This window comes from Nomia melanderi, chromosome 2, assembly GCF_051020985.1.
Source record: "Nomia melanderi isolate GNS246 chromosome 2, iyNomMela1, whole genome shotgun sequence".
Lineage (NCBI taxonomy): Eukaryota > Metazoa > Arthropoda > Insecta > Hymenoptera > Halictidae > Nomia > Nomia melanderi.
The window spans coordinates 6233571-6253179 of NC_135000.1; the positions used below are offsets into that span (position 1 = coordinate 6233571).

The 19609-nt window shown below is 35.9% G+C and overlaps 1 protein-coding gene across 2 annotated transcripts in view; it reads right to left on the reverse strand.

Annotated features, from left to right (window-relative positions):
• The window catches only part of dnc (phosphodiesterase dunce), a 220604-nt gene extending 215109 nt beyond the window's left edge, over positions 1 to 5495 (reverse strand). Inside the window, exons 1-2 of one of the 2 annotated variants that reach the window (XM_031973635.2) lie at positions 5270 to 5495; positions 4313 to 5196 (exon numbers count right to left, since the gene is read on the reverse strand). In XM_031973635.2, coding sequence (XP_031829495.1) covers positions 4313 to 4401 — 89 coding nt within the window. In that variant the 5' untranslated portion in view covers positions 4402 to 5196; positions 5270 to 5495. Of the gene's footprint in view, positions 1 to 4312 lie in introns of both variants that reach the window. The other variant, XM_031973556.2, reaches the window with a different exon arrangement.
• Between the last annotated feature and the right edge of the window lie 14114 nt (positions 5496 to 19609).

The following is a 19609-nucleotide window of genomic DNA, read 5'->3' on the forward strand; positions in this document are numbered from 1 at the left end:
TAGAGAAAATTCTTAAGGTATAGTGATAGAAATATTTAGTTTCTTGGAAAGTGCAAGGGAAGACTCTGTGTCTGACCATGCACATGCACATTCCACTTAGACTGTCATTCTGTATTCTTTTGATGCAGAGATTTTTGGCTCTATGCAATTGAGGATTATACGTAGCTAACGACAGAAATAGAAAGACCACATGTCAACGTAAGCTTCAAGCAATTACCGATTCCTCATGTCTGGCCTTTGCTGTCTAAATCTACTGACCTACTTCTCGCTGTAACATTTCACATTTAAAGGTAGGGTTGTACGCCGGAGAATTATTTGAATGGCCGAATAAAAGCATTTCAGCTTACTTCAATAGTGTTCACCGAGTAAATAACATGTTTGCAAACTGTTATTTACAAGGGAAAATTTGTTTAAAAATTGCAGTGAAATTTGTTTTCTCTCAAAGAATTTCAAAAATTTGTAACAAAAGTAAATGACTAGGTGTCACTCGTAGTGCAATTCAGTTAACAATGTTCCATAACAAACTGTCCACAGCTTCTCATTAATATTTATAAAAGAAAGCGACAGTTGACTATTTGCAAAAACTGTCACGAAAAACAGTATAATAAATTATTTTCTGAACCATCGAATAACACTAAAATAAATTCAATAAATTCTTACTAACAATAATAAACAATAAAATCTTTTAAACTGACAACCTCCAAATTACCTTATACATTAATCATAAGTTTCCTTAATTAATTTTCAGTTCCATCTGCACAGAAGTTTCGAAATCCTTTTAAATTGAAAATATGAATACTTAAATTTCTATTTTCACTTGGTACGTATTTCAAAGGATAAACACAATCGAATAACAACGAACAGTGATCGATTTAGCACCGCAGACTTCTATTTCCTTTCCACCTATTGATCGAGAATTTAAAGCTCAACGCGAATGAGCACCGCAAATATTGAGCACGTTGCAGAGCGTGTTTGGTTTGATGGTTCGGTGTTCCTCGTTCCAGCGCAAATATTGGTCCATGAAAATTCGTGACGCGACACGTCACGGAGCCCGATCTACACGACGTTGTTTTTTTCATCGTGTATTCAAACAAATAGCGGCGACTCGCTCGCCAAAGGGACCATGAAATTAAAGTGCACACACGAAACCTGCTGTGCAGCCAGTCACTATCACCAGGAAATTAAGGATGATATTCATACACGTCTTGATGCAATATTATTCACTGCCATATTTTTACGTCGATACACTTTTGTAATTAACGGAAAAATAATTTGCATGTGTACCCTTTAGATACGGTTCTGTTAATGATTAATTATTATTAATGAACTGAGGAGAGAATAAATGATAATTAATCATTAACAGAAACGTGTATAAAGAGTACACACATGAATTAGTTTTCTATTAATTATAGAAGAATAATAATTAGTACACAATGACTTAAGTCACTACTCAAATGAATAATAGATTCATAATTTCCTATATTAAATTAATAGAAAACTAATTCATGTGAGTACTCTTTATACACGGTTCTGTTAATGATTAATTATTGTTAATGAACTGGGGAGAGAATCAATAATATAAGAAATTACGAATCTATTATACAGTTTAGTAGTGACTTAAGTCATTGTGTACTAATTATTGTACTTCTACAATTAATAGAGAAATAATTCATTTGTGTACTCTTTATACACGGTTCTGTTAATGATTAATTATTATTAATGAACTGGGGAGAGAATTAATAATATAGGAAATTACAAATCAATTATTATTTATTTCAGTAGTTACTCAAGTCATTGTTTACTAATTATTATTAATGCTATTAATACGTTTAAGTTACTGTATGTGTATCATTATCAATATTAATGCTTCCAACTAATTTATACAATTTCGAAGATTATGTTCTCAAATGTGATTGATTATTCACAGTTTTCATTGTTATGAATTTAGTTATGGAAATTGTTAATTATTATACCGTGGAGCTCTATGCAAATGCTGATATTTACACACGATTTCAAACCGCAACAGTGATCTATATACATTCGTGCTTATCGTTAAATGTTTCGGTTAAATACAAAGAACGTTAACACGTTGTTAAAATTTGTTCGTTTGTACTTTGGACTTTGAAATATCGTTTAATTACTTCACGGTCCATTAATTATATCGTTTATTGCAAATTAACTGGTTCATGGGATAACTCAAACAGTAAATTATTTTTCAAGCAATTTTAACAATATCACGATCAATAAGTGGAAATTAAATTCAATTAAAAATCTCAGTCGAATTACAATAAATTCCCCTAATGAATTATATTCGATGACCTTTTCCACGTGCAGTGAGATGTTAATAAAAAAATTCTGTGAAACGGTAAATTTTTTGTCATGCAATTTTTACGTGTTATATAAATTTATTTCTATACAACAAATTTTTAATGAAAATTTGATACAATTGTAAACTGATAATTATTAAATTAAATTAAAAATCTCAGTGAAATTAAATGGCAGTTATAAAGTGTATTAGATAACCTTAGACACTTGCAATGAGATATGAATAAAAAAATTATTGTGTGAAAATGGCCAGCTTGTAATTTAGTTTTAATGGATGAAGTGATACATTTCGGTGGATCTCTGTTAATGGTGCCGCTTTAATAAAGAATCGCAGATGTCCCCATTAAATTGTACATTAAATTGGCGCATTGCTCCAGAGAAGCTTTTAATCGTCCTGCATTCCTGCGAGGATTTACACGGGGCCGACGCGACCAGCAAAATTTTCGATGAAAACAATGGGCTGGCTTGTAATAAAGCTGTCATACCGCCGTCCCGGATAAAATAGATTTTTCATCGATATTAGCAAGTCAAGCTGCTAGATTTACTAGAGCATATAGAACAGTGTAAAGTAAATATTTGCTACACGCAGAATATTTGAAAAATATTTACGTATTTATTAATCATTTATGATGTTTCCTTAAATTAAAGATTAAGAAAGTTTAGGCTAAGAGAATTTGAAAATTTTAATTATAAATTCAAAATTAATTAGATTAATAAATTTTGTAATTTTTTATGGCAAAATGTCAATTAGTTTATGTTTCATTCAACTACAGAAGTAGAATTGAAAAATAATTAATATTCTTGCTTTAATTGACTCTTGTATGGACTGTCTGATCATATACTGACACATTCTACTTAAGCCCATACTGTATTCTATATCTTCGTTTAAAGAATAGTTGAATTCTTTTTATTTAAATTATTTTGAAAATATATTCGTATATAGTTTGAATACAATTATAAGAAATAATAGTTTCGTTTAAGTAAAAATAGGTCATCAAGCATTTTCTCATTGCAGGACATAATGAACATGGCGGATTCTAACCCACGATATTGATCAACGCTTTACTGCGCGAGATCCCTGAAATTCAACGAGCTTTCGAAAAGCTGCCGAAGGTGGCAGCGCTGTACAACTCAAAAAGTTTACCAACAGAACTTGCAATAGCTTTACCGACGTTTCAGCAAGCTCTGCTCGGAAATTTCAACCACTGGCTGCTACGTGGGAGACCTCTGTCCACCAAAACTTTCAGTTAAAACGATATATTAGAAATCATTTTGAATAAAATTCAAGTAATAATTATACTTTAACAAAGGCATAGAACGTGACTAAAATTTTTCAATTTTTTCAATAAATTATTAATGTCAAACTAGTTCTATTAATTATAGTTGAAAAGTAATCAATAATTATACTTTATCACAAACAAAGACAAAATCGCCTAAAATTTTTCAGTTTCTCCAATAAATTATTAATCTCAAACTAGTTCCACCAATAATAGCTGAAAAATAATCAATAAATACACTATTGTATATACCAAATAAAGACATAAAATCTCCCTAAAATTTTTTAATTTTTCCAATAAATTATTAATCTCAAACTAGTTCCAACAATAATAGTTGAAAAGAAACCAATAATTATACTACATACCAACCAAAAGACAGAAAGATAAAATCATTCTCCTCTTACAATAAATCCTCAATAGCAACAAAAGTCAATAGTAAACCAGTCCTATCGATCATAGTTCGAGAACTAAATCGTAGCTGCAGGGGTTAATGCTGGCACAAGATATATTTCCAAAATGGCTGGTTATTAACACGAGATATATCGATCAACAGCGACAACGACGTCTAGTAGGCTTGCTCGATTAATCTCAATAATTTATGCCGCGCTATCGCCTATCCCCGAGAGCAACAACAGGACAATCCAGCTCCTCTAGTGAGACACCGTCTACCCCTTTCTGATAAGGGTAAACCACACGTGATTTATACTCACCGCACTTCATGACCGACCACCACCGTCCAACCCCTGCGTCTTCTCTTATCTTTCCTGCGCAATGTTTCCGCGACGCTGAGCCTCTCCATGGCCGCGACACGTGTCCACGACAAATCTTCCGGAACCACCGTTAAAATCCCCTTGAGCGGCGAAATTTTCTCTTAACCACCGTGCGGCCGGCTTTCTTCATGGCAAAAATCACTGAACAATTACTGCACTACTTTTCACAAACGTTTTATCGCGTTTTCGGCGATGTTTGATGTAGTTTTAACTGTGTCTTTGACGTTGTTTGATGCTGTTTGAATTGGGAGTTTGATATTGTTTGATGCGGTTTGTATGGGGATTTTGATGGTGTCCGATGCGATTTGAATTTCGATGTTGTTTGCTGTGGTTTGAGCTATGTCTTCGACGTTGTTTGATGCGGTTTTAATTGGTTTGATGGAGTATTGTCATTGGAAGATTATGTAGATCCAATTGGTAGATGGGAAGTAATTTTAAACTGTCACTGACACTGTCAATTTCTTGGCACGATCGTGGTGGATGTGTCAATACCTGAATGTAGTGAACACTTAGTGTCTCCCTGTTTTAGTTGATTTTTTAACATTTCTTAGTTCTTTGGTTTTGGTGGAACTTTTGAGATCGCATAAAGTCAAAAAATAAAGGAATACTTTATCCAATACAAAAGAGAATTTCCAGTGTCCTCCAACAAATCATTTCACAACAATATAACCCATTCAAAAAAATGGAGACACAGGTTCAATCACTTCACAAACCCATCAAAACAAAATTCAAAGAAAATTTTTACTGATCACAACAAAACATTGTCTAGAAACATAAACTATTCCCAAACACAAAACCTTAAAACTCCTTTATCCAACGCAAAGCTGCACAAAATCTCCAGTATCCAATAAATCACTGCACAACAATACAACACATTAAAAAAAAATAGAGGCTCACAGGCTCAAAGGATTCGAGCACTCGAATCCTTTCCCACTTAACAGCGCGCCACTCGAAGAACGCGCGGGACACTCGGTTTCCTGTCGACGACCGATGCGACAGGGATCACTTCCGGTCACCCTCGAGCGCGTTATCATCGACGGGAATCGGCCGATCGGAGAGCGAGCACGCGACTCAGATAAGCCATCTGAACTTCGCGACGCGCCGCACAGCACTGAATGCCGTATTGTATTTATAGAGCGAGTCGGATTATTTTGAACGGGCGCGTCGCTTTTCCCACGTACCACGTCGTTTGTTCCGAGCCGCGCGGCCATTCGTTACTTACGGGGCCCCCCGAATTTCGCGGAAAAGCCTTTCCCTTCTTCTCCCTTTCGCCTTTACCATCGGGGATTCCGTAAATAATCCGAAGATATTTGGCTTTCCTGTGTTTCCACTCGGCTGGGGATCGCGTAAATGTTATTATTATCGGTCACGGTGTTATTTGCTGGAAGAGTGTACGTCTGGATCAATTTGAGGAAGTTATGCGCAATTGTATGTTGTATGAGTTGTATGTGATCAGTGTGAAATGAAATTTGATTTTTATGTATGGTAATATGAAAGTAATTATTGTATAATTATGTCATAATCGTGTAAGGAGGTGTAATATAGTATGTATGATATAACGTAATTATGAATGATTATTGCATAATTATACAACTATCGTAATAATAATAATCGTGTAACAATAATATGGTCTGTGATATAATTATGTATATTAATTTGGAAAGATATGTTTATGGAAATAACAGTGCTTTGATGGAGAATTTATTTTTAATTGGATGGGATTGTCGTAGATACTAGGAAATTAAATTTGCAAGGTTTCATTAAGTTAAGACAAATAACTCAGAAATTTATAAGAATTCTCCCAGAGTGTGTCATTTATAATTCTAAATAAAATAACATCAAATATTTACTCAAGATAACTTCCTCTCTTTCCATCATCGATACAAAGCGAAGAGTCGAAGTGTCATTAGATTCGTAAAATCAGGACAAAGGGAGGAGCCAAAGACAACAGTCGGGATAAACTCGAGCGCGAGCCATTCCCTATGAAACTCTAATCAACCGTAACTATAAATACGAGTTCGATTCTGAAAATAATAAAAAATGCGCGAGCGTTGCCAAGAGTTACATCAAACCAAAATAAAATCTCGTATAACCCCCTCGTATCATTGTATTCTAAAAGCAGTCCTCATCAATTCCGAAAGAAACAATTTCTTCAACATTCCCTCTAGAAGAATCACCGCGATAAATCATTTCGTCCGCGAAATGAATGAAGCATTATGTTACAAGCGCTGCTCCCATTTTTCTGGGTAAAAGACGAAAATTGTGTTTGACAGGGAACGCGTCGAGTTTGATATACAAGGTGACGAAAACGCGCGAGCAACGCGAAACACGTATGCGCGAACAAATTGCTCGTGTTCCATTGTCATCTCCGCGGCGTCCATTTTTTTCTCGACGAGGGATTCGAGCGTTGAGCACCACTGGCGGAACTGTCAACGCGAGACAATTTTTATATAGTCTCTTTGGCACGCGGCGTCGTCCGAGTCGCATTTTACAGGTCGAGACGACGTCACGGCAATGAATTTTTCTCCCACACGTGTTCCCGGCCGCCGAGGCTGACCAAAAGAAAATGGCCGCCCGCGCACATCGCGACTCCAGTTCTTAGAACCCTAAGAATCCCTGATTAATGTGTCCGTTACTGTAATAGCTCGGTAAATCTCAGAAATATTACGTTCTTCCGGCAAATTCGGGGATTAATGAATAATTCATGGTAAAAGTTAAGAACTATGTGTTTTGTGAAGTTTCATTGATTTGCATTGATTTTGGTTAGGTCTGAATTAGGCTGCGTTGAGTTGCTACTGGAATAATTGTTTCGAAGCGAGTGTTGTTGTTTATTGGAAGGTAATAATATTGACTGTTGAATAATTGAATTATTGTAGCTATTATATTATCAGTTATAAAAGTTACTATTATTATTAGTGCTGGTATCAATTATAACAGTTTCTGTTATTAGTATTGTTACTATTATCAATAACAATTACTATTATTATTACTATTATAATCAACTATCAACGAATATAATCATACGAAATGCCCAAAGCTTCACAATTGCCATTTCCAAGTTACAGAACCTCAAGATCGTCCATTATAAATTTCAAGGTTAATAACTAAAACAATAACTGAATGAATTACAATCGAAAAATGAATAATCATTTCACATCTATCTCAAACTTCCACCTAACTGAATTCTAAAATTATTTCAAACAGATTTGCATCTTATAATATTCCAGGAAACACGAAAATTGGATTCAATGTAATTCAGTGAAAATAATTTCCTTAGGATCTGCCAGAAAGACCTGACTCAACTTCCGCAGCGTTTAAGATCCGAGTGGAGCACATCCGATTCGAATGAAAATTCCGATTCGATGTCTCAGGATCTTAGAACCGCGGAACGAAAAGAAGGTGGCGCGTAGTGCGGCCAAATGGCCGTTTCCTGAATAAAACTCAATAACTTATAAACTATGAGTGATACTAACAAATTCTTCAAACAAAAGTTGTAGAGTATAGAGCTAGATACATGGTGGTTATATTTTTGTTTGCATTATGGGGATATTACGAAGTTTTTACTTAACAATGGACACTTTGTGTTTCGATTCCAACGTTATATAGATAGAGAAACTTAATTGATTTGTACAAAATTTGTATTTTTCGAATGAAAATAATTTCGTTTAGCAGGAACTACTTAGAAGGACAATACTAACCTTCAATTTTCATTATGCAAATAGAGGAATTCTAGATTTTTGTCCTTAAATGGCCGTTTTCTGGACGAAACTCAATAACTTAAAAAGTACGAGGGACAGAAACAAATGCTTCAGACAAAAGTTATAAAGCTAAACATTTGATATTGGATTCCAACGTTATAGAAATAGAGAAACCGAATTGATTCGCACAAAATTTGTATTTTTCAAATGAAAATCCCTTCGTACTGCAGAAACTACTTAGCAGAACATTGCTAATCTTCGATTTTCATTATGCGAATAGTTGAATTTTCGGGTTTTGTCCTCAAACGGTCGTTTTCTGGACAAAGCTCAATAACTTAAAAATATTACGATGTTTTTCCTTAGCAATGGACACTTCCTTTCGATTCCAACATTATATAAATAGAGAAACTGGATTGATTCGCACAAAATTTGTATTTTTCAAATGGAAATCCCTTCGTACTGCAGAAACTACTTAGCAGAACGTTGTTAACCTTCGATTTTCATTACGCGAATAGTCGAATTTTCGGGTTTTGTCCTCAGAAGGACGCACTGTGTGGCGTGAGGCTTCCTCTGGCAGAGGCGCAGATAGTTGTCACGTTATCGTTGCGAGAGTCACCTCGGAACGCGCGTGATCGATCACGCGGAAATATCTCCGCTTAATAATCCGCGGAACGATTAAACGAACGGAACAGCTCGCGGTTCGGGGCACGTGCGGCGAGTGTTTACAAAATGGCGGCCAACGCCGCGGCGAGCCGTGATTGATATAACGGGTGGCCGTTGCCAAATCCCGTGATTCAACGGCCCGCGCCGCGCGTACGCTCGGTTTCTGCATGAACGAACCGGGTCGAGGCTTCGCGTTACGGTAACCCTGGCTGAAAAGGGTTCGCGAGGAAAAATGTGTCATGGTTCTCGAATCGAAGAAGTATCGGCGGTACAAACGAGGAATTATTGGGGGAGATGCTGATTGAGGTGACGTGTTTGAGAATTTGTTGAATTGTTGTTGGGGAGCATTGAACAGTGAAGTATTTTATTCTGTTTATGGTAGAATTAGGTGTAATGTGTATTGTGAGATAATTAACTTTTTCAACTCTGATGGCCACTTTTAGTGGACAGTTGATTCAGAATTGGACTATCGAATATCGATGGAATATTGAATATAGTTTTAAATATTAATTGTAGAATATTGTATCAATATTTTGAACATTAAGTGTAAAATGTTTGATATTTTTTAGTATTAAATATCCTATATTTAATTATTAAATATTATATATGTATATATATTATTAAATATACAATATTTAATACTTTTTAATATAATGTTAAATGATATAAAAATTATTAAATGTAATATTAAAAAGTATTTAATATAATTTTATATAATATAGTTTCAGATTTAATTTATTACTGTTTCTTCTGATTTTTTCCTATCTGTTTCGAGAAATATTTCATTTCAATTCTAAAACCGACGAAGTTGCAGTTGCACCGTCGACGTCACCAGGTTGTCAGGTGCACGGTTCTTTGGAACCTTACATAACTGCACGCACGATCATAATGCACTTCCTCAATTTATTGGACTGCTGCACAAGAAAGATACACACGAAACAATCATAAAAACTCACGTAACTTGTTCCGGATAGTTTCGATACAAAGAAATAAGCAGTAGTAACATCATCGCAGGAAATACTGACAGTACGATCAGCATTGTTAGACTATTAACATTCTGCGTTAAGAATCATTATTCACTTAGCCAGAAACTAGACAAATTCTATAAAATTCGAACGTAACAAATCTTCAAACAAATAATGAAGAACGAAGTTTAGTAGAACCTATAAACTTTCCATTTCATCTTCAATGTGCCAACGTCAACCTTTTTAAATTTCTCCATAAAAATTCCAATCTACATAAATCTCTGCTCCCCACCAATATCCATAAAACAACTTTATACTGTAACTTAAAAACTACTCTTTATTCATTGGATCAAACATCTTCCCACATTCCACATGAAAATTCGACACTGACAAGTAAAACAGCGATAAGAAATACTTCACAACTCAACAACTCAAAGAAACGTTCACTTTCAAAACTGGACATTCCAACAAATAAAATCGCACAACAATCCATTCAACATCCTTTCCAATAACAAATTTAACAACAACTCAACAAAAACTCAAAGAAACGTTCAATCTCAAAACTGGACATTTTAACAAATAAAATCGCACAACAATCCATTCAACATCCTTTCCAATAACAAATTTAACAACAACTCAACAAAAACTCAAAGAAACGTTCAATCTCAAAACTGGACATTTTAACAAATAAAATCGCACAACAAACCATTCAACATCCTTTCCAATAACAAATGTAACAACTCGAAAACCTTCCATCGTCAAAGCAACACCGCTACGAAACATTCTCCCGATAGCAATTTTCTGATTCCCGATACAAATACAACAAAAAAAATCTGTAAAGAGAACCTCCCATTTCAGCTAATGAAATGGTACTCCGAGAAACGTGGCGATCACAAGGAGCAAAGAACTCTCCCTCCAACGAGAATAAAATTCGCCGTGGCGCGGCGAATCAACGGGTTTATGTTTAGACCGCCTTGATCGCAAAGAGTCGCCGCGGGAAGGTCGCCGATTATTTATCGTAAACAAGAAAATTTCGCGTCGCACGCGTGTATAAATCGTGGGAGTCACGGGGGCCAATTATAATGGCCGTATTTCGGGACACGCGGTGGCCAACTTCGCCGATTTTTCTCGCGGCACCGCAAAAAGTTGGCAGCGCGGCGTGTGATGCAAGACGTGACGCGAATCATAAGCCGTTATAATCCCGCGTCGCAGGCGGTTCGCCAAATCTGGATATTCGACAGGGGACGCCGAGCACCTGGTCGCACCGAGCTGCGCAGCTACATACTAGAAACTTCCGACTACCGGCGGTACCATAAATCAACCGGTTCTCCAGAAAACAGTGTCTCGGATGGTTATTATTATCCTAGAGCTACCGGGTTTCATAAACAATTCGGGTTCCTGCTGTTTGCTCGTTCGGTCGACTTGAGTTTGTTCGCAGGATTGTTTGGATATTGTTGGAAGGGTGATTTATGGTTTCCTTGTTTGTTTGTTTGTTTATTTGGTGGTTGGAGCTTGTTGAGAATTGTATGAAGGTTGCGTTTGAGGATTGGGAAATTGTATTTTTGTTTATTCGGTGGTTGATTTGAAATTGGAGGATTGTTTGGATATTGTTGGAACGGTGATTTATGGTTTCCTTGTTTGTTTGTTTATTTAGTGGTTGGAGCTTGTTGAGAATTGTATGAAGGTTGCGTGTAAGGATTGAGGAAATTGTATTTTTGTTTATTCGGTGGTTGATTCGAAATTGTTTGGAGGATTGTTTGAATATTTTTGAAAGAGTGATTTATGGTTTCCTTGGTTGTTTATTTATTTGGTGGTTGGAGCTTGTTGAGAATTATATGAAGGTTGCATTTGAGGATTGAGGAAATTGTATTTTTGCTTATTCGGTGACTGATTTGAAATTGTTTGGAGGATTTTTTGAATATTCTGTTGGAAGTGTGATTTATTGTTTCCTTGTTTGTTGGTTGGTTGGAGTTTGTTGAGAATTGTTTGAAGGTTGTGCTTGACGATTGGACAATTCGTGTTTTTGTTTATTCGATGATTGATTTGAATTTGTTTGGATTGTTGAAATATTCTATTGAAAAACTAGACAATTTAAACACCTCGTGTTTCTCTATTCCATTCACTCAACTCATTTCTGTAACTGTTTAAACAAATCTTTTTAATGCATTATTAAAACCCTTTAGAATCCATCTGTATCTTCATGTATAACTGAATTATTCTTCTACTTTTATTCAGAAAACGATTCCAATATTTTCATAAATATCCCAAGATTCATATCTCCATTTGTACTCATTTATTTCTACCATTTTTATACAGGGACATATTTAAATAATTTCTCAAATGTTGTTCACAGTTTGAACAGGAATTTCCAAGGTAGACGCGGACGATCTAATTGATTAGCAGCCTCGTTAAACAAGCGTTACACGCGCTTCTAATTTTTCCTTTCACTTGTAGCCATTTTATTGCGAACGAACAGTTACCAGGCGCTTAATGGGGCGCTTAATTAATCGTGGGACTAATACCGGGCTCTTTGCCGCGCTCGCTTATTTCTCACTGCCATTGGGAGTAATTTCTACTTCTTAAAAGCTGAATTGTAGCAAGCCAACGGGAAACTGCCGGGCAACTTCGTCGTTCGGACGAATTTAAGGACGATGTAACGACAGAATTTTCTTGCCCTTTTACAAGGAAACGGAGAAAACTCGGGGAAACAGCGAACTTCTTTCGTCACACTTCCCTTAACGGTTCTTTCTTGTTTCACTCAAAAAATTCGATTTTTTTGCTGAGCTTCTTTGCTGTTCTACTTTGTGGAAGCGTTACATTGAAATGTCGTGGAGGAGTTTGTAAAATCCCAAGGGTCTTAACATGATATTTTACTTGTGATTTTAAAGATTAATAAGTTTATAAACAACGAGATGTTTATTGAGCTATTACGAAAATAATTTGAATTTTAAAGTAACATTTTGTGAAAATTGCATTATGTATTAAGACGCGACTGTGTTACTAATTGCTAAACAATTTGATTCAATTACTGTTAACTGAATTTGTTATACTAATAATAATAAGTATTATAATCTATTGTTGAAAAAGTATTTTGACGTGAGAATCAAAGAGATTATATTGGATATTATTAGTATAATAGGATTGAAGATTGAAGTTACTATTTTGGGGAAAAGTTTGCTAATATTATTTCCCGGCATGACTTCGAAAATGCAATCAAATGAGCATATTAGAATCTTGGATCTTCGAGAAGCGGTATGTGGGCCATAGCCTTGTCGCGAAATCTGCGCCCGTCATTTTGTAATATTGGGATGGAATTGCAAAATGCATTCATATATTCATCGAACATTGACCTGTTTTCTAGGCTGCTGATTTATTATTCGATGTAATTAATAGATTTATTAATATAGTTTATATTACTACTATTAAATAGCATTAGACATACTAGATAGATTTGTTAATATAATTTATAATACTAGTATTACATAGTATTAGACATACTAGATAGATTTGTTAATATAATTTATATTACCAGTATTATATAGTATTAGATGTAGTAGATAGGTCTAATATTATTTATAATACTAGTATTACATAGTATTAGACTTTTCAAAAAGTAGAAAAAAATGTTTTATAAAAATTATAAATTAGAAATAAAATTTGCAACTATCGAAGGAAAGAAAAAAATTAGATTAGTCTCGTCTATCTAATTGGTATAAAAGGAAAATCCTCCTGAAACATTTAAGCAATCTGTGTAAGGTATTGATTATTTATGCTTCATTAAAATCTCCGTCTTGCATTATCAAACGCTTAACGTCTCTCCTAATTAAAAATTAATTAAAATTCACGGCCGAAGGATAATAAGTCTTTAATTAAGTTTCAAACTTGGGCACATCGATTTACCGTTTAATGAAATGATCTAATGCAAATCCAATAATGGTTGAACGTAAACTTTAATATTGATTCATTGGACAGAGAAATCGAGAAGATGGAAGATAAAATTTGGAGTTCCATTGTAGTAAAAAAGAAATCATATGTGCGACTAGATATCTCCGTTATCAACTGGTTAGAGTCGGTAACACTGCGATAATGTGGCGCCATCAGTAGATTCACAGCGAACTGTCTGATATAGCACGGTCGTATACTACTTTAACGGTAACCGAAATCAATTTCCAAAAAAGCTGCGCATTCTTTCCATTAAAATGTAACAAAACTACAAAATATCATTTAACACTATCAAAATTCAATCACATAAAAAAAAACAATTTTTCAAAACGTCAAAATTAATCAAAATTAGAATTAGAATTTTCTTAGAATTCATTAGAATTTTCTAATCGAAAAGTTCATTATAACTCACATCCTAAACTCTATCTACGATCACATAAATCCTCAACAAATATACATACATCATATTCAACAAAAAACCTCGTCAAAGTTTGTAAAATCAAAAAACATTTTTCTTTTAACACTACCTTTAGAACTACTGTACCAGTCAACATGACTGGTTTCAATTTTTTTGCTTACAAATTATTGATATCTTCGAAGCATTGAATCTTCGAAATGATTTTGAAAATAAATAGTTTCATTTGAGCACTATAATGAATGTCTGAAGAAATTGAAAATAATCTATTGTTACAATTTTTATGGGAATTGCATATTAATCGTATTAAATGCTCGGTAGTTTTAGTGTTGACTAAACAATTCCATCTTCCAGACCCAACCACCGAACTCCAATTTCCGTTTTATTTAAAAACCCTCTAATACGCTTCATTATTCACAACATATTTACAACATCCACTCCAAAAGAAAGCATGAATGCTCAAACCAATGAATGAACCCAACAAACGCGTCTCCACAATCAAACTCGATTCTCCAATCCTGCCGCATTGCCTCTCCACACGTTAGCACTTTGACTGCCACGGCGGTCACCGATGACCGGAGCTTTCAAATTCTAAGAAAATAATGATGACTTGGAAGATAACTGATTTCGAGTACAAATTTTCTGTAACGTTAATAACTAGATAACAGGGTAATATAAGAATTTTCATATCAAAGAATTAATAATTCTTGCTTTGTTTTTTCGCTATAGAAAGAGTAAGTGATACATAAAACACTGATATTTTTCATGACAGTCAACGTGTTAATCACGCAACGGTATTTCCTCGACACTCGTCGATCCCTCCGTCACTCCATAAATACCCATTCCCATCAAGAGACGTTGCCACAGTAGCAATTTTAACACAAAGCCGCAAGAAACTCCGCGGCAAAGGAGGCTCTAGTCTCGTAGCAAAGGCACCGAGGAGTTCCTTCGAGCGAGCAGCGGCCGTTTTTCCCGGGGTCTGGCGCAGGCTGGCACGAAGAAGAAAAGCAAACCGCGGCTTAAGCGCCTAGCGATTGCTCGCGAACATTAAAATGCAAATGAACGTCGCCGCCGCGGGGATGAATCGGTTCCGCGAGCGAGCGGAGCGTCGCTGACGCGATGAGCAAATAGAGGGAGCGTGGAGGAAGGACCGTTCGTCAGTAATTGCTGCGAGTTTAGAGAGGACCGCGACTTCCAGGGTTCGGCTGGATCGGGATCGGTTAATTACGCGTGAATATTAATAGCGTGGGACGGAGCAGGAAGTGTTCGGTTGTTTGACTGTGTTCAAGCTCTGAGAGCTACCAAATGGACGTTTAGGAACGATGAATCTCTGGGTGCTGCAGACTGATTAGAGTTGATTAATTAACCCCCCTTGGCCTACGATTTCTTTTTCAACTCTGACCGGTACGGCTACTTTGTCATTAATAATTTATTGGAAAAAGAGAAAAATTCTGAGCATATGTTATGCCTATATTTCCTTTCAAGTATGATAGTTGATTACGGAGGAATAATATTTATTTTGAATTCGAATGAACTGAGTGATATATATTTCTTGAATCATATTGAAAATCTTCACCATGAGTCTCACTCGTTGTTGAAGGACAAGGGGTTACATGTGTACGGGAATTTAGAATGGTAAATGACAGATGGATAGTGGAAGTTTAAATATATGTTTGAAAGTGTTTGGAGTTGATGATGGTAGGTACCTGAATGTCTGAAAATGTTTTGGGGTTATTTAAGTTTGTATGTGGAGATAATATATGTCTGAATATGTTCTGAGATCATTGAAGCTAGTACCTGAATGTCTGAATGCACTTCAGGTTCATCGGAGTTAGTACCTGAATTTATGAAAGTGTTTTGGGGTATATCTGAGTTTGTATTCGAAGTTAATATTTGTCTGCATATGTTCTGAGATAATAGGAGCAGGTACCTAGAGGTTTTGATATACTTTAGGTTGATCATAGTTGGTACCTGAGCGTTGAATACATTAGATATCAATTAAAACTGATACTAAAGTGTCTGATATCCTGTTGCCTGATCAGACCTGATACCTGAGTATCAGAACACACTTCAGGATAATCAGACTTGATGCCTGAATATCTAGAGATTATTCTTAACATTTCATAAATACTTGTCATATTAACAATCTATATTCCATAAGTACATTAGATTAAGTATTACCAAGAAATACATTCTTAATATTCTTCTGTTTTCGACAGTTAAGACACTCGTCCACAAATCATCCTCGCCGAGTTGGCAGCGGACGCTCCCAACGGTATATCTGGATCACAAAAATTGAAAGTTCCACGTACGACGATACCTCGTAGAGGCTAAAACTGGCATGGAAGTGTTCCGGTATATCCTATCTCGGTTGAAGCTAACATTGAGATGTTTGGAGCCATTCCAGGTTGACGAAAGATACTCCCCGTAGGCGATGCCTGACACTTTAATGCCCGACGGTACTTCGCTTTAATGGAAATCTGCTTCCTGTTTGGAGTAACCCAGATGCATCCCACAATTCAAGAATACACAAAAGTCATAATTAATCAGTCGGCTTCATACATTTTAACGAAGTCACCCGGTGCCAGAAAGAGGATTGTTCGATGCTAGCCTGGAGTCAGAGGATCCTCATATTAATGGAGCTCGACGGAATGCGATAAACAATCGGACGAAATGTCTTCAGGAACATTCCCAGCCACACCAGCCACTGAATATCACTCGACACGCAGGCCTGTCTTGTTACGACTGTGCACTGAGTGCACCGGTTTCGCCGGTGGTCATAATCTGCATAATGGCCCAAGAAACCAAGTGGCTTTAGCACCGTGCAATTCATTGAACCTCGGCCACTCGATCCACGGAAATTTATGCGGCACTGAGAACCTCAACTGTAGCCTAGTCCAATTCCTCGGCGCCATCGCGCTCGTTTGTATCGTTGATACGTGATAGTCGCTGGAGTTTATTCTACTCGTAATTAGACCCAGGTTCTAATAATGTAATTGACATCTGGATCACTCGGGTGGCATGTTTGAATGCAGATAGAGAACTGTTTTATGTAGTGACCTATATCAAGGGTTACAAGTTCATGTTGTTTTGTGATATTTATTGATTATTATGTGATTTATTATTAAATATTACTTTTGCAGTAGACGTTCCTATTTTTATATTCTGGTGGATGTGGTTTCTTTTAAAGTAGTAGAATTTAGGTAAAAGTGTTTTGATAATTGGAAATCTTCAAAAGTACGCCCATAAGTGGGCGTGTCTAGTACCGCATAATATTCATAGAAATATTCAGTATTATTTGAAACTTTGAATGGTGATAAGTTGTTTAATAAATAATCTAATATGATCAGTATTCGTGTAGTGTATTTTCCACGCCCATTTCTAATCATTTCAACGCACTCGCCCACAATAATCCAAGGGAGGGGGAACTTAAGGCGGAGCAATCACGGTAGGCGTGGCCACAAGTGAAAATTTACCTCCCACATTGACACAAACGGCACAAAAATATTAATAATCAATTTCCTACGATCTGTAGCGTAAATTCTCTAGAATTTCTCGAGATTTTCACTTTACAACTAATTAAACCTCCAGAAATCCTACCAAATTGATACATCCTAGAAAGTTCTCTAAAAGTCCGCCAGCTTGCATGGCTTCTTTTATTGAATTTATTTGCTAGAGACTCCGTGTCAGGGAGCAGGTCTTCCAAAGTGAAAGACAACTCAAAGAATTAAAACTTATAATAACTAAGAGCGTCGCTGAAAGCAACCAGAAACCAGGCCCCCAGGTCAATTAAATGATCCAAGTAATATTGACAAAAGTATTACTGTAGAAGTATTACTTTCCTCTGTTTTCCCACTTGGCACTCAAGTTGGAGCCATTAGATTCACTTAGATGAGTCTTTGATATGAGGAAACGACCCCAACGAACTTAAAAGAGATTTGTTTCTCTCGCTAAATGGTTTCCTCGTCGAGAAACAGAGCAATCAACGTCAGACGAATTTATTTTGGCCAGCTACCCTCGGATCAATCTGTGTACCCCCATCGTTTACAGGTCGCCTGCAATTTAAGGGCGAAATAAGTGGGCTTTGGGACACGAAGAATCCTCCACTTCCTTTTCTCATTTACTTATTCAATATTTTTTATATTTCTCGAGCACGCCCACTTCACCTCCGTCGAGCTTTCCCTTTACGAATTCCTGAAATCTGAAGCTTCTCGCCTCAACTTCCCGAAACCTTCGACCTTCCGCCTTTCCTCCAGATTCTCGAGTCTTTGATTTTAATGCACACGTCTTCAACATCCCCGGTCTCTTCCATTTCTGATACTCTAGTTTCACTGGGATATTTCGAGTGCAAAGAATCATAAATTCACAAGTTATGACACTTGTTCTTCAGAAAATTAAATTTCACATGAATTATCGAAAACGATCTTTAAAATATTCCCTTTGCTACAAATTTGATTTAATCGTAAGAGGCTCCATGAAAGTCATTAGAAATAGTCAACACTAATGGAAAACAAATGCGAGCATAATAGATATTCTATTTAATTTTTAATTTTAACTTTAATTTCCTACTGTTTCTATTATTCATTTATTATTAACTACCACTATTTACAATTGCTCCACTATCATTTACTTCTTCTATTCTCCATTACTATCTTATCACAAAATCCAAAACACATCTTTGCCATTCGAACAAATAATCTCAAAATTAATTACAATCCTACATTTATAAAAAGTCCATAAAAAATCATCGCATTTTTAACACTAAACGTACCGGTACTTTACACCTACCTATTCTTATTATGAAGTAAACGTTGATTTTCAGAAAGAAATTCCTAATTTATTAACCCTTTGCACTCTATAGGCTCCTCTCAGTCGTCACTCGATTTGGCACAGAAGAATTATGGAGTACAATATTTATCGTTACGTTTCGTGTGATGCATTAATGTGTGAAATATTAAAATAAAACAGCCTCTCTTCAATTTACGTACGATTTCTCGTGAAGCCAGTTTCAAGAAATGGTAACTTTCATCGGAAAGTGTTGAGTATTTTTGGTAGAAAACTCTTGGAGTGCAAAGGGTTAAAGGGAATAATTTGCAACATAATTTCTGATTTCTAATATGTTAGAAAAGTATAGCACATATATATATTATATACATACATATCGACGTATGTTTTGTTGTTCTGGGTAACGGTGTTGTTATTAGTTGGTTGGTTTGTTTGTTTTGTCCTTCGTGTTAACGGTCCTGTTGTAATAAGATTTGTATTCTATTTAATAAATAAAGAAATGTCATTATTTATTAAACCCAACATAATAAAATAATCAAACATATATTTTTATTTCTATAAACAAAATAATCAATTAATGATCGACCTACGCCATGGTGCTCGGCACGCCGTTTATTCAGAAAATTGGAAGCCAGTCGAGCAAGGTCCTACATGGCTCATTGGCGAAGATTCCATGTACCGGGGGGGACGCAAAATATCAACAGTGTCCTCTGGCTGTGGCGAGAGCTGTTTGAAAGCGGTTGGGCACGCAGCCAACAATTCCGCCCCC